The sequence below is a fragment of the Mauremys mutica genome, chromosome 10 (assembly GCF_020497125.1).
Source record: "Mauremys mutica isolate MM-2020 ecotype Southern chromosome 10, ASM2049712v1, whole genome shotgun sequence".
In the NCBI taxonomy this organism is placed as follows: domain Eukaryota; kingdom Metazoa; phylum Chordata; order Testudines; family Geoemydidae; genus Mauremys; species Mauremys mutica.
Window position 1 is genome coordinate 40,559,306 of NC_059081.1, and position 13,946 is coordinate 40,573,251.

A 13,946-nucleotide genomic window follows, 5' to 3' on the forward strand; every position below is an offset into this window, starting at 1 on the left:
TATAGCCTGCCATATCTGAAGTGCCAAACACTGTACATTCATTTATCTTCATGTCCTCCAGGGCTGAGCTCTGGAGTTCCCTGCCTTGCCTAAGAAAGCAAAGCAACCAATTCAAAGATTTTTAACCATGAGTTGAATGCTGTACCCAATAAATCTCAGCAGTTCATAATTTTGTGAATTAATATACCCACACCTACTAGTTCACAGAATGTCTTGATAAACTTAATCAGATCCATCAGGTGAGGAAAAAAGCATGTATGTATGTGCAAACATTGCTAAATCCTTTGGGTGGCTGAAAGTAGTAATCTCTCTCAGTGCCAAATACTTTGTACAGCATCAAGGACTAAACCCTGGCTTGAAAAATTCACTCGTCTACTTGGCACCGGAAAATGGGAAGCTTTTTTTTTTTGGAAATTGAAAGGGCATGTAATTAATTTCTGCAGAATGTAAGCTATCGTGGGGGTGGGAGGAAGGGAATAAGTTTGCAGTTGTGAAGATTACAGGTCAGGTTTGAAAGTCTCAGTGAAGCAATGTCTTCCTGACTCCACAGACAGACAGCTCTAGTGACTCTGATGCTACTGTATCACAAAAAATGTACACTTCAGTGCAAATATAGTATATTTGAATAATGCGATGTTTTACACAACTGTTTGGAGTGCCACATATTTGCACTCCTCTCTCTCTCTCTCTCTCTCAGGCTTGGAATTCTGATACAGGTCAGTAACAGCCCATCTTAGTGAGCAGGGTGTGGTCTCATCAAGGTTTCAGTTCCTTGCAAATCTTTTGCAATGAGGATGTCAGATTCTTCCAAAGGTTTTAAAACCTTCATGTATAAACATCATCTTGCTACTCAGATTTCCCAAGCAGCAGCAAAATGAAATTGATGATACTTGCTCAATTTCATTGCTGCTGTTCAGAATTATGTGTACAGCAGTGAAACTGACAAGAATAATGTCAGCTTCTCTCTGCTTCTACTTGGGAAACTACAAGGAGTAGCTGAAGCCTTAGAATTGTTGCTCTTGGACCCCATATTTCATATTGGATTCTGGATGGCAGGTGTCTTGATAAGTGGATAAAAATAGGAGTGTTGATGTAATATACATGAATTTCTTTCTGTAAGACATCTGATTTGGTGCCACGTGACATTTTGTTTCTAATGGGATCTGAAAGAGACTGATTCTTGGCCCCAAATGCTATTTAGCATTTTCATCAATGACCTGGAAGAAAACAGAATCATTACTGATAAACTTTGCAGATAACACAAAGACTGGAGAAACGGTAAATAATGAAGAGGACTTAGGACCTAGGAACAAAGAATATAGGTCATATTTACAAAATGGGGACTCTATCTTGGGAAGCAGTGACTGATTAAGACTTGAGGTCACTGAATAATTAGCTGAACATGAGCTCAACTAAAAAGGATGAATGCAGTCCTTATATGTGTAAACAGGGAAATATCAAATCAGAGTGGGGAGGTTAAATTACCATTTGGCATTGATGTGACCTCTACTGGAATACTGAGTCCAGTCCATAGTTCAAAAAAGATGTTGGTAAGTTGGACAGGGTTCAGAGAAAAGCCATAAGAATGATGAAGTCTTTGTAAAAAAAATGCATTAATGTAAAAGACTCAAGGAGCTAAATCTTTTCCAATGAGAAGGGTAAGGGGTGACTTGATAACCATCTACAAGAATCTACATGGGGAACAGAAATTAGATAATAGAAGGCTCTTCAATTTAGCAGACTAAGGTGTAACAATATCCAGTAGCTGGAAATTGAAATCAGATTAGAAATAAGGTGCAACTTTTTACCAATGAGAGTGATTATGCCCTGGAACAACCTACTAAGGGTTATGATGGATTCTCCATAACTGGACATCTTTAAAGCAAGATTGGATATTGTTCCAGAAGATATGCTCTAGTTTAACCTCAGATATTGGACTTGAAGCAGGAAGTAATTAAGGGAAGTCCTATGGCCTATATTATGGACAGACTAGATCATCATAATGGTCCCTTCTTACCTTAAAAAAAAATCCTCTATGAAACCTTTTCAAATTCTGATAGAAGATTGCGCTGTTTCAAGGTTAGATGGTTCAGCTAAGTGGTTATTGAACTGTTTACTTCTGAAACGGTTTAATGTGCCTACACTAGTCATCCTTGGTTAAGACAAACTAGTTCAGTGGGTAAACACTTCTTTCCAATCATGGCTGTGCTTATGTTACTTTTCATTCAGTTTCAGACAGGGCTCCCTCATTTCTGTATTGTGGTTTTGGTTGTTTTTTTTTTTTTTTTTTAAGACAGTGAAAACCCACTGGTTTAAAGAAGTAAAACAAAAGTTTAAAAGTAAAAGTTTATTATAGAACAGTGTTTAAAAAGATGTCTTGTAAAACATTTATTGTTAAAAATAACTTTACAAGTGTTTGAAAAAAGGCTAATATTAAAAAACTGTTTAGTAGAACATGCTATGTATTTAATGAGATGCAACTTACTGCCTAAAACTGTCTACTCTAGCACTTTTGTCGGCAAAACTTTTGTCAGTCAGGGGTGTGGGAAAAAACCCCACTACCCGACCAACGTAAGTTTCACGGACAAAAGTGCCGGTGTGGACAGCACTATGTCAGTGGAGAGTGTCTCCCGCTGACATAGCTACCACCGCTCATTGGGGATGGTTTAATTATGCCGATTGGGAGACCTCTACACAGGAGACATTACAGCGGCGCAACTGCAGCGGTACAGTGGTGCCATTGTAAGGTCTGTAGTGTAGTCTAAGTTACTCATAACACCTTTCCCTGTCTCTCCCCCTATGTGTTGAGTGGGAGAAACTAAGTTCACAAATGAGACAAAAACCCTTCATAAAAATTATGATGCAACGTTGTATATATCCACAACTGAGAAAGAGACAAAATTGAATTTCATCAGCTGGGGTGAAAAGGAGTTGACATGTGGCAGAAACAGTATTCAACACCATTACTGAATGGTGAGCAAGAGCACCAGGAGAATGGAACAGGAGGAGTAATTGAACTAGTACACGTGTATCATCTATTTTTCCCTCCTACCCTAACAAACTGAACTGGAGAAAGAAATCTGTTCTAAGACTTACTCAGAGCTACAGCAGTTGTAACAATACTGAGGATGCTTGTGAAACATCACAGGAATTTTTGTGTGCAGATATGAAGCATTTTACAAACATTCCAGGTGACAACTTGTGTTAACAACCCTAAAATTCTCTACTATAGATCAGCCTTGCAAATCCTGGGGGTTTTCAGTTACAGGAATCATCAACTATGCTTGTGGATTTTCAAAACAAAAGGCAAACAAATTATATGAAATGGGGAAAGCTGTATTTCAAAGATGAATACTTGTAGCAGTCTCATGTTCCTTGAACTTTAGATAGCCAAACTTCACTTAAAAGAAACACTGCATTTCTCTTCTGAACAAATCTACTTCTCACTCTTACAGAAATTCCTTGCAAAATCTTAAAAATCCACTGGATATTAGGTCAGATATCATCAGAAAACAAGTTTACATTGGAAAAACTGCTTTTGTCACAGGTGTTCGGGCACTAACTTCTCTATGGGCACTGGTAATATAAAAAAGTCACAATATGTAATGTGCCCTAGGCTCTAACACCACGACATCTGTCAAGAATATTTTTGATGCATTCAAAACACTCCTTATAAAGAATTTTAATTTCCTCTAAATACCCCATTAAGTACAGTAAACAGTCCACTAAAAACTTTAGGCATAATCACATATATCAACAATAGAAATATTTTCTCGAAGCCTAGTAACTTATTGCTTAAGTTACTCATTACAACAGAAAAGCTACTGGCAAGAGCTTTGTTAATAAAGTATGTACAAGATTTTCCCTTTCTCTCTCTCGTCCCCTGTGTTGAGTGGGAGGAACTGAGCTCATAAATAAGAAAAAAGCACTTTATAAAAATTATGATGCAATATTTTATATATTCACAGCTAGGATGGAGACAAGGCTGAAGCTTTTGACAATTCTCAACTAGCTACTTAAGTCACAGACAGGACAAGATCTAATTTATCAATAACAACTATGAAGAATACTTGTCCTTAAAGATCAGTAACATCCTATTTATCAGAGTATAGAGGCATGTGTGTATTCTTCCTTCTATTCTGATCCAGTTGATCTGGTAAAGAGATAAAGGCAGGTACCTATTCATTATTTTGTGCTGCCATTTATAAATCACCTCCCACATAATAAGGAAAGTATATTTTAATCATATGAAAGCAACTAGGGCTTTTGGATAGGTACCTTACAACAACTAAAAAATAAATTCAAGAGTGGACAAAAAGGTGTCTGTTAAAGCCCCTGGAAATATTATAAACATTAGAAATGGTAGCGGATAGTCCAAATTTGCTGAATCCACACATTTACCCTCTAACCACATTTAACATGTCCATTACTTAGTCACAGTCCACTAGGCAAAAACATCAGGACAGATTTTTTCTAATCTAGATATACACTACACTGTTCTTATGCTACTAAATGTAAAGTATCTTCAATTTTTTTTTAAACATTCCAATTAATTTTATTTCTTATTTTAAAAGTTGTATTTTGAAATAATTTATTTTAAAGAAATATGGCTTGGTAGTGGTTTCAACTCTAAATTTATGCAAACTAAACTGGTGATCGCGTTCTAATGGACAAGCACATACATCAAAACTACTACCACTAGAAATTTATTTTCCATTTTTATTGGCAGTCTCAACAGAAACACCAAGGATTAAATGAATATAGACACTGGTCCTTTAAGGTGACACTGGCACTATAGTGTGGATGAAGTCTGCAATACTGCAAACTGTGATGTATCTGTTCTATGAATAAACAGGAACTTTCTGTATCCAGGGCTGACAATCCAACACATTTATACCCTTTATGTTTAAAAAACCTAAGTCTTAAAACTGAAGTACAGGAACTTGATACACTTACTAAATAGTTTAATTCTAGGTTCTCTCCTCACAGTAAAGATGATAGACTATGGGCTTGTCTACACGTCGCTGGCAAGACATACTAGAGGGGTGTGATTTGTAAAGCCCTGTAATATGTTGCACTTTAACTGCCCCACATACTTCTAAAAGGCAGACTCCAGCAAACTCAGAGAATTGGTAAGTAAGATCCCATGGGAAGCAAGCCTAAGAGGGGAAGAGAAGAGATCAGAAGAGCTGGCAGTTTTTTAAAAGAGGCATTATTAAGGTCACAAGAGCAAACTATCCCAATACATAGGAAAGATAAGAAGTATGGTAAGAGACCACTCTGGCTTAACCAGGAGATCTTCAATGTCTTGAAACTCAAAAGGGTCATACACAAAGTGGAAACTAGGTCAAATTATGAAGGATGAATATAAAAACCAGCACAAGCATACATGGACAAAATTAGAAAGGCCAGGGCACAAAATGAGATTATACTAGCTAGTGACATAAAGGGTAACAAGAAAACATTCTACAAATACATTAGAAGCAAGAGAAAGACCAAGGACAAAGTAGGCCCATTGCTCAATGAGGAGGAAAAGACAATAAAGAAAACATGGCAACAGCTGAAGTGATAAATGCCTTTTTTGTTTATGTTCTCCACTATAAAGGTTAGCAGTGATTGGAGGACTAACATAGTGAACATCAGTGTAAATGTAAGTGTGCTGTTACGATGGATGCTCCTGGGGGAATTCTGAGCCAAAAATTAAAAATTCTGCCAAATTCTGCATATTTTGTCAAAATAACACTACATAATCACGCCAGTTTCAATTACTTTGGTAATTTATTTCAAAATACCTGTCAGCAACTATGTCTGTAACAATACATAAACAAAAAAATTCTCCCAGGAGTGGAGAGTTGAAGAAACCTTTGCATCTCTGCCTCCTCCCCACCTCAGAGCCCAGCGGGAGGGCCAACACCCACACCCATTGTTCCCCAGAGCCCAACTGCTGGGTGCCCCCCAGCCCATACACCCACACCCCCTACTCCCTAGACCCCAGCTGGAGACACTCCCACATCCCCCACCAAGACACTCACATTCACCCCCTCCCCACCAGAGTCCATCTGCAGGGTCCACTCCAGCCCAGAATCCTGCCCCCCACGAGCCCAGGGATCAACAGGGAGAAACAGCCTGATGCTGAGTCCCAGGCTTGTATGGTGTTTCTTGCACACCACCTCCTTCCTTCAGGGTGTGCTGAGAACTGCAATGGCCAGGAACCCTCCAGCTCCCTCCCACTAGCAACACTATTTTCTGTTTGTGAGCTGGGTCCAGCAGCCCCTAGTGGCGGCCAGTAGCTCTGCAGCCCATTTCTGTGGGAGAAAGGAAATTCTGCACACACATTCATTTCTGTGCAAATTCTGCATGTGCAATAGTGCAGAATTCCCCCACGGAGAGGACCTTGGAGAATCGTTTGGGTGCAAATGGGAGCACTCTGTACTGACAATAGTCTTGCCAAAGGTAAATCGGAGGAATCTCCCAAGAGATTGTCGAATTGAGATGTGGAAGTAGGCATCCTGTAGGTTGAGAGCCAAGAACCAATCTCCTTGTTCTAGTGATGGAATAATAACTGACAATCCAACACATTCATAGCCTTTTTAAACATAAAGGGTAAGTCTTAAAACTGAAGTACAGGAACTTGATACACTTAGTGAGACCATCTTGAACTTCTGAAAACTATAAACTAAACGCTATCAATCTAAAGAGAGGTAAGCAAACTGGACTGCTACTCACTCCATTCCCAGGCCAAGGGCGGTTGAGCATGGTTTGCCCTGGCAGTGCTAGATAATGGTGAGGCAGACCACATGTGCTGACTGAATGGACACTGCTACCTAAAATCCACCCCTGAATAACAGTTTACACCGTGGGTGAGGTCAGTGTAACAGCATAGTTACTGCCTCTGGCAGAGGTGGATTAACTACGTTTATAGGAGGAAGCCTTCCTGTCGGCATGCATGCATCTTCACTTAAGTGTTATAGCAGCACCACTGCTGCTGCACTGCTGCAGCATTTTAAGCATAGTACTGTCCTTAGAGAAATTAGATGTCTTCAAGTCGGTAAGGCCTAATGAAATACATCCTAGATACTTAAGGAACTGGCTACAGAGAGCCAACCCTTCAGAAGTTATCTTTGAGAACTCATGGAGGCTGGGAGAGATCCCACGTGCTGCAGGTTGGGTTGGAATTCCAATCAAAATGTCATCCAGGAAGGGACACAAGTGAATGCCCTGAGACATGAGTCTAGCTGTTATCACCCACATCTTCACCACCATTGTGGTGAAGACACTGGGGGGCGGGGGAGGTGGGGGAACAAAGAGGCTGAATGGAATGTTTGGTGCAAATAGTGAGCTGTGCAAATCTTCGCAGCCTGAGGTGGTACAGTCATATGGGACTATAAAGATATGCATCTGCTAGATCCAGAGTGCAAAATAGTTCCCTTGGGACGAGGATGCTACCACTAAAGCTAGGGTCTCCATCCAAAATTTCACTTATTTCATCCATTTGTTGAAAAGCTTGAGGTCCAGGATGGCTCTGACCACATTGCTACATTTTTAGACAATGAACAAAAGGGAGCACAAACCTAAAACTTTCTTCTGCGGGAACTCCTTCTAAAGCTCCTATGTCCAGTGGAAGCGAGATTTAATTTAACACCAGCTCAACAGGGTTGCTCAAGATGGGGGACTGGTTGGAGAAAGTATGGGATGGAGCTCTTAGTTCAAGGGAATATCTGCAACTTACTCTCTCCTCTTGCCCATCTCTCTGTCTGATCAATACGACCATTCTTCTGAGAAACTAGAAATTCTGCCTTCTAGATTCCCAACTGGGAGAAGGCACATTTGTTCACTGTCATAGCAGGCTCTTACAGTCAATGGAACCACCTCTGGATTTTCTACCCATTCCCCAGTTCTGGGGCTTACCCTGATATACCTGTTATCTTTCCTCTAGTATTTTTGTGAGAAAATTGGACAAAAGGAACATTTCTGACTGGTGCTGGGTTTATAGTCCCTTCTTAGAGCACTGAGTGAGGAGGGAAGAGGAAGGGCTATTTTGGTTTGGTAGAATTTTCTGCAAAATTTTGTCTAGTTTTTCCCCAAAGAAGAGAGAATCTGTGAATTTAGATGAGCATAGTATTTGTTTAGAGTGAGTATTGACCTCTTCCAGGGGAGAAGCTACATGTGGTGCCTCGCTTGCTCAGCTGGATATCATGGCCCTGGCCAAAAAAAAATCTCATTGCACGCACTGACGCATTTGCCAACAAAGGTTGTTGCTAAGGAAATTTTCTTACGTGCAGACTGGGAGTCAGATGTTCATGGCCTTAAGGTCATCTAGCCAGGACACTGTGGTTCTTGTCTTGCGATGCAGGTATTTGCCTTGTCCTATTTCAAACATCTTATGGGGAACACTGTTGCATTTTTACATGCCCTGCTCAGAACATGAACAGTAGCCTTCTTGGCCTGCTTTGCAACAGTGCCAACCAGCTGTGGCTACAGCATGGTCTTTTGTGGTTTGCTTTATGCAATACCTTGAGGCCTCTGGAAAGGTCTCCCTCAGTGTCCCCCCACTTGGGGTCCCATTCCTCGTATCCCAGGGATAGAGTCCCATTGCTGGAATTCCCTGTTTGAGCTGACAAGAAAGGGAGTTGCGTATGAGCCCTGCTGCTCTCCCCAAGACTGGCTGGCTGGAGTCCTCCTCATCCCTACTCTGCAACTCCATATTGGGTTTTCTATGCTGGAGTCTCAGCTTTTTGGGGCACGGAGCCGGGAACCCAACATGCCTATTCTACTCAAAGCCCTGTGCCCTAGCAGTGCAAGGGTCAGCTAACCAAGAAAAGGCAGGACACAATTCGCCCTCCAAAAAGCCTGTAAAAGCTGCCTCACAAATACAACACTTTTTGTATTTGTGAGGATCTACCTTCGTGTCTGAACAACAGCTCGGCCATGTTTGGGGAGTGGCTGGCGGGGAGGGGAGCAGGGTGGCACTACAGTACCAAATCTAGGTGACCACTGCACTGTGACCACTGCACTGCTCAATTACTCTCCAGGAGAGAGGGAGGAAGAATAAAGAACGGCTGCTTACTACTGCCCAAAAAAATGAATAAAATAGGCTATTACAGAAAAGTCAGGAGCAAAACAAACTACCACTTGACTTCAATCATGGTAGCACAAAATCTGGCAGCAGGCCAGAGAAAGGGGCATGGCTAGCAAAGTTTGCACTGCATCTTTGAACTGCCTCTGGAAACTGCAGGCAAGAGTGACATAGTCCATTATCAAAATTGTGGGAGATGCTGGGCTACAAAAAAGGGACTTCTCCTTCCCTAGCATAGGATGGACATGATGTGTCACCCCCAGAATGATTTGCACATGTTCATGCTAACATGAACATCAAGAATGCTCCAACTATGGGCCCTCTCTCAATGAGATCAAGAGGAGCCAAGCAAACAAATCATCCTAGACAACAATCACTGGGAACAGCACAGCATCAGAATTTGTACACTGGTTTTGGGAGCAAATCCCAGTTTCAAACTCTGGGGGTCTTTTTAGGCCTCTGGTGCTTAGCTGAAGATCATGTGCTGAGCTCTGCAATGATCAAGTCTGACAAGGTTATACTCTATTACTGATTTATAAATGGGAATATCATCCTAATTATAGGTGACAGGCTATCTGGATGCAAGTTGAGATTTTGTAGTGTCACACACAGAGGCTGGGATATCCATCTAGGCAGGTATGAGCTTTCACATTACACTAATGTCAGTATCATCTCCCATTTTGAGCAAGACTGGATTGAGTTATGTCAGAGTACTTTAAATGGCGTGCATCTAGCTCCCTCAGTGTAACCCTAGGTTATCAAGAGAAAATGAAGCTCATTTTAATGATTTTAACCCAACAGACCTTGCAGCAGTGATAATTTTAAAATGAACACAGAAATAATGGTCTATGTATAATTTTACATTACTGATTTTAAAAAGTGCGAACATAAATGAAAACATACTGGTACAAGAAATAATTATACATTTAACAGCACACTTTTTACTTACATATTCAGGTTTTAATTTCTTGTCCCCTCCTCTCACAGCTACTTTTTCTAATTTGTCTATAATTGGAACGATCATTTCCTCATCCTTAAGTCTAAGTTCTTCATGTATTATTTCAATGTCGCGAACAGGATCTACACTTCCTTCAACATGAGTGATATCATCATTTTCAAATGATCCTAGAACAAAAGAACACTTAATTTAAGTATTAAACCTAAATAGACAACACAACACATTAACAATAGTGTAATAATCAGACATAGAAAGTCAGAGATGAAAAAAATAGACCATTCCTCTTCCAGCGCATAACAGTTGCCTACAATATTTTACACAATATTTAATATGTTCATTTACAACACTATAGTACTTCAAGTGCTGAGCAATTCATTCTTAACTAATGTGGTTACCACATTATTTCAAGCTTTACAGGGACATGTACAGAACATTAGTCAGACCAGCCCCAATTCAGAAAAGCACTTAAGAACTTAAGTTTATACACATGCTCAAGTGCTTTCCTGAATGAGGATGGATTTAAGCATTTTCCTCAAAGTTGGGGCCATTTTACTTAAAAATGTCTTGGCTATCAGCAGCAAAACGTGGTAGCCCACTTCAAAATACCTTTGTATTGATTACAATATTTAATGGTGGTTTGAAGAATGAAAGAGACCATCTAAAGAGTCATCCTAACACTATCATTAGCCACAAGTTTTGTACATAAAATACACATAGGAAGTTCTAGTCAAAGAATTTTGAAGTTTTGAACCACATTCCCTTGGAAACCCTAGACAAACAGAATTTAGAAAAAGGCCTGAAATCATCTGGCAGACCTCTTCCCTGCTTCAATCTACTTTATCACTGTGGTTCTGACGGTGATTAGATAATGAACCACTCAGACACACAATTTACACAGCAGCTAATTTCATCGTCCTGATTTGAGGGTATGGTTTTTCGGAGGCCATCAAAGAAGCGGATGAAGGTGCATTTGTCATATATGAGTGACAACCATTCACAGCATCTGAACAAAATGGTGCTGGCCCTTATTAGAAACACATCTATTATCACATATTTAAAGTGGAGCTGAAGCCATAATTTCAAATTGCCAAATGGAAACATAAAGGGTAAAAAAAAAAACAGATATTACTGAAGCATGTGTACTGACTTTATGCTCTATTGAAGACATAATGTGGCAACATAATTCAACTAGGATTTACTCTTAAATTATCAGGTAAGGAATAGCATCACAAAAACTGAACAAAACCCAAGAAAGGTTTTAAATGGGGTCGGAGGGGGGTGGTCCTGAAGTATTCATGGATCAATTTCATTGTAATGACCCACTATACAGATTACTTAGCACAAGAACGTACTTAGAAATTAACAAAGAGACTGAAAAACAAAACTAATATACTTTTGAATATTACTGAATTCATGGAATGTAGCTCACCAAATGTGACTATGCGCTTGGCTACACTCCAAACTCCAAAGCGCTGCCGTGGGAGCACTCCCGCGGCAGCACTTTGAAGTGCGAGTGTGGTCGCGGCGCCAGCGCTGGGAGAGAGCTCTCCCAGCACTGCACGTACTCCACCTCGCCGTGAGGATTAGTTTACAGCGCTGGGGCACAGTTTACACTGGCGCTTTACAGCGCTGTAACTTGCTTCACACCCCCGAGCGAGAAAGCTGCAGCGCTGTAAAGCGCCAGTGTAGCCAAGCCCTATTTTGTGACAGAATAAATCAATGGACTTCACTTTTAGTGCACCAAATTTAGGGCAAGATATTTTCTACTCTAAATTAAAAACAATACTTCACAATTGCTAGATAGAATGTTAGTTTTCTATGTCATCACATTTCAACCGTTTTCACTTTTAAATAAATTATTGAAAAGAGTGGTTTTATAATGAAAAGATTACATTTAAACATTTAAAAAAGTCAAAGTAAGCATGGTAAGAATGTCTAAGCTATTCAGGTACAACAGCAGGTGTGTAGCTTACAGATGGAATAAATGAAGATACATAATGTCAAAATCATTTTCACATTGTAGAAAATGCTAACAGCAGCTTGGAAAATCCTTTCTTCTCAAATTCTCTAAAGCATATCAATTAGCTCCCATATCTAAAAGACTTTCAACCAAAAACCACTTAGAACATACACCAAACATGGCAACATAACATCTGGATATGAACAGAAATGTTATTAACAAGGAATAACTCACCTTGTAATAACTTCTGTTCTTCAAGATGTGTTATCCCTATGTGTAGTACACTTCAAGTTGTGCATGTGCGCCATATGCCCAGGACCAGATAATTTTCTTTAGCAGAGTCCCTGTGGGTCCATATATGAACCCCAGCTCTCCTCATGCTTTGCATCAAGAGAATAAAGGGGATGGCCAGACTACTGCCATTTTAGTCCCTTCTCTACCTCAAGTTCCCAAAGATGGAAAGCAGGCAGCAAGGACAGAGCTGCAGTGCACTACACATAGGGACAACACATCTTGAAGAACTCAAGCTACTACTAGATGAGTACCCCTCTTTTGAGTGACTGTCCCTATGTGCAGTGCAGCTCAGGTGATTCACAACAGCATCTTTATGGTGTGGTAGGTGCCTGGAGTCCAGTAATACAACAGATTCCAAAACTGCCCTGCCTATAGAGGCATCAGAAGCAGCTGCTTGCACCAGGGCATAGTGTTTTAGCAAGAGTGTGAACAGAATTCGAAGCTGCTAATCTGCAGATGTCAGTAACAGGAACATCTCTAAAGAAGGTATCAAAGCTGCACAAATTCTAGTCCAGTAAGTTCTTATGCTGCCCTCAAGGGTGATGTTCATCTCAAAGCATTTTGACAGCCTCTGGGATGAGATAGCCTTTTCTTTTTAAAGTTCTCTGAATGAAATGAAGTGTTTCTAGGGGACTTTCAGACAGGCAGAAGCCAAGATCCTGACACTCGTTCAGTGACTGCTATGCCATCTCTTCTCTGCCTAAGTAGGGTTCAGAGTAAAACACAGGCAGCTGGATATTTTGGTTGATGTGAAAGTCCAACACTACCTGAGACACAAAATTAGGATGCAGCCTATTAGAAACCTTATCCTTGGGGAAGAAGGGTGGGAAGAGGCAGGTGGTGAGGGGCTGTTACCAGCCATGAGTGTCCCTAGTTTCCAACTCTTTTATCCATAAATGCTACTTTAATAGAAAGATGTAGAGGAGAGCAGGACACCAGGGACTCAAAAGGAGGCTTAGTGAGGGTTTATCAAGTTTCAAGTCCAAGGGCAGTACCAGTTTCACCACCAGAGGGAAGATGCAAATCAAACCCTTCATGAACTGGGCAGGAAAATACAGAGTTGGTGTATACTGGTGCTGATGGCCACAGGTGTACTCTGATGGAGCTAACAGATAATCCCAAGGATTTTTAATAAACAAATCGTAATTCACATGTCTGGGATCTTAGCCTGTAAAGAGGAAATTCCTCGTTGGTTACACAAAAGTGAAATATTTTCCACATCATTACTCCTAGGGAATTCTGAGCCAAAAAATTAAAAATTCTGTACACAGAATTTTAAAATTTTGCAAATTTGTGCATATTTTATGTGTCAAAATAACACTACATAATCATGACAGTTTCAATTATTTTGGTAATTCATTTCAAAATACCTGTCCACAAGTATGTCTGTAACAATCCAGACAACAAAAAAGATTAAGGAGGATTTTTTATTTGACAAATAGATTCCCGACTAGGCATATTAATACAGAACTTTGAGTAATCATTCACTTAAACTACAATACAGAAATGTATTTCCCACACCTTGCAGAACCAGTACAAAGGCTTGGCAGAAAAAACAGTTACTCATCTTTGCAACAGTTGTTCTTCGAGATGTGTTGCTCATATCCATTCTAATTAGGTGCGCGCGCACCGCGTGCACGATCGTTGGAGAATTTTTA

General features: G+C 40.3%; 1 protein-coding gene across 4 annotated transcripts in view; it reads right to left on the minus strand.

Annotated features, from left to right (window-relative positions):
• The window catches only part of OLA1 (Obg like ATPase 1), a 180,066-nt gene that overhangs the window by 61,427 nt on the left and 104,693 nt on the right, over nucleotides 1–13,946 (minus strand). For all 4 annotated transcript variants that reach the window (XM_045032555.1, XM_045032554.1, XM_045032558.1 and 1 more), the window contains one exon: nucleotides 10,026–10,201. In XM_045032555.1, the coding sequence (XP_044888490.1) occupies nucleotides 10,026–10,201 (176 nt within the window). The remainder of the gene's footprint in view (nucleotides 1–10,025; nucleotides 10,202–13,946) is intronic.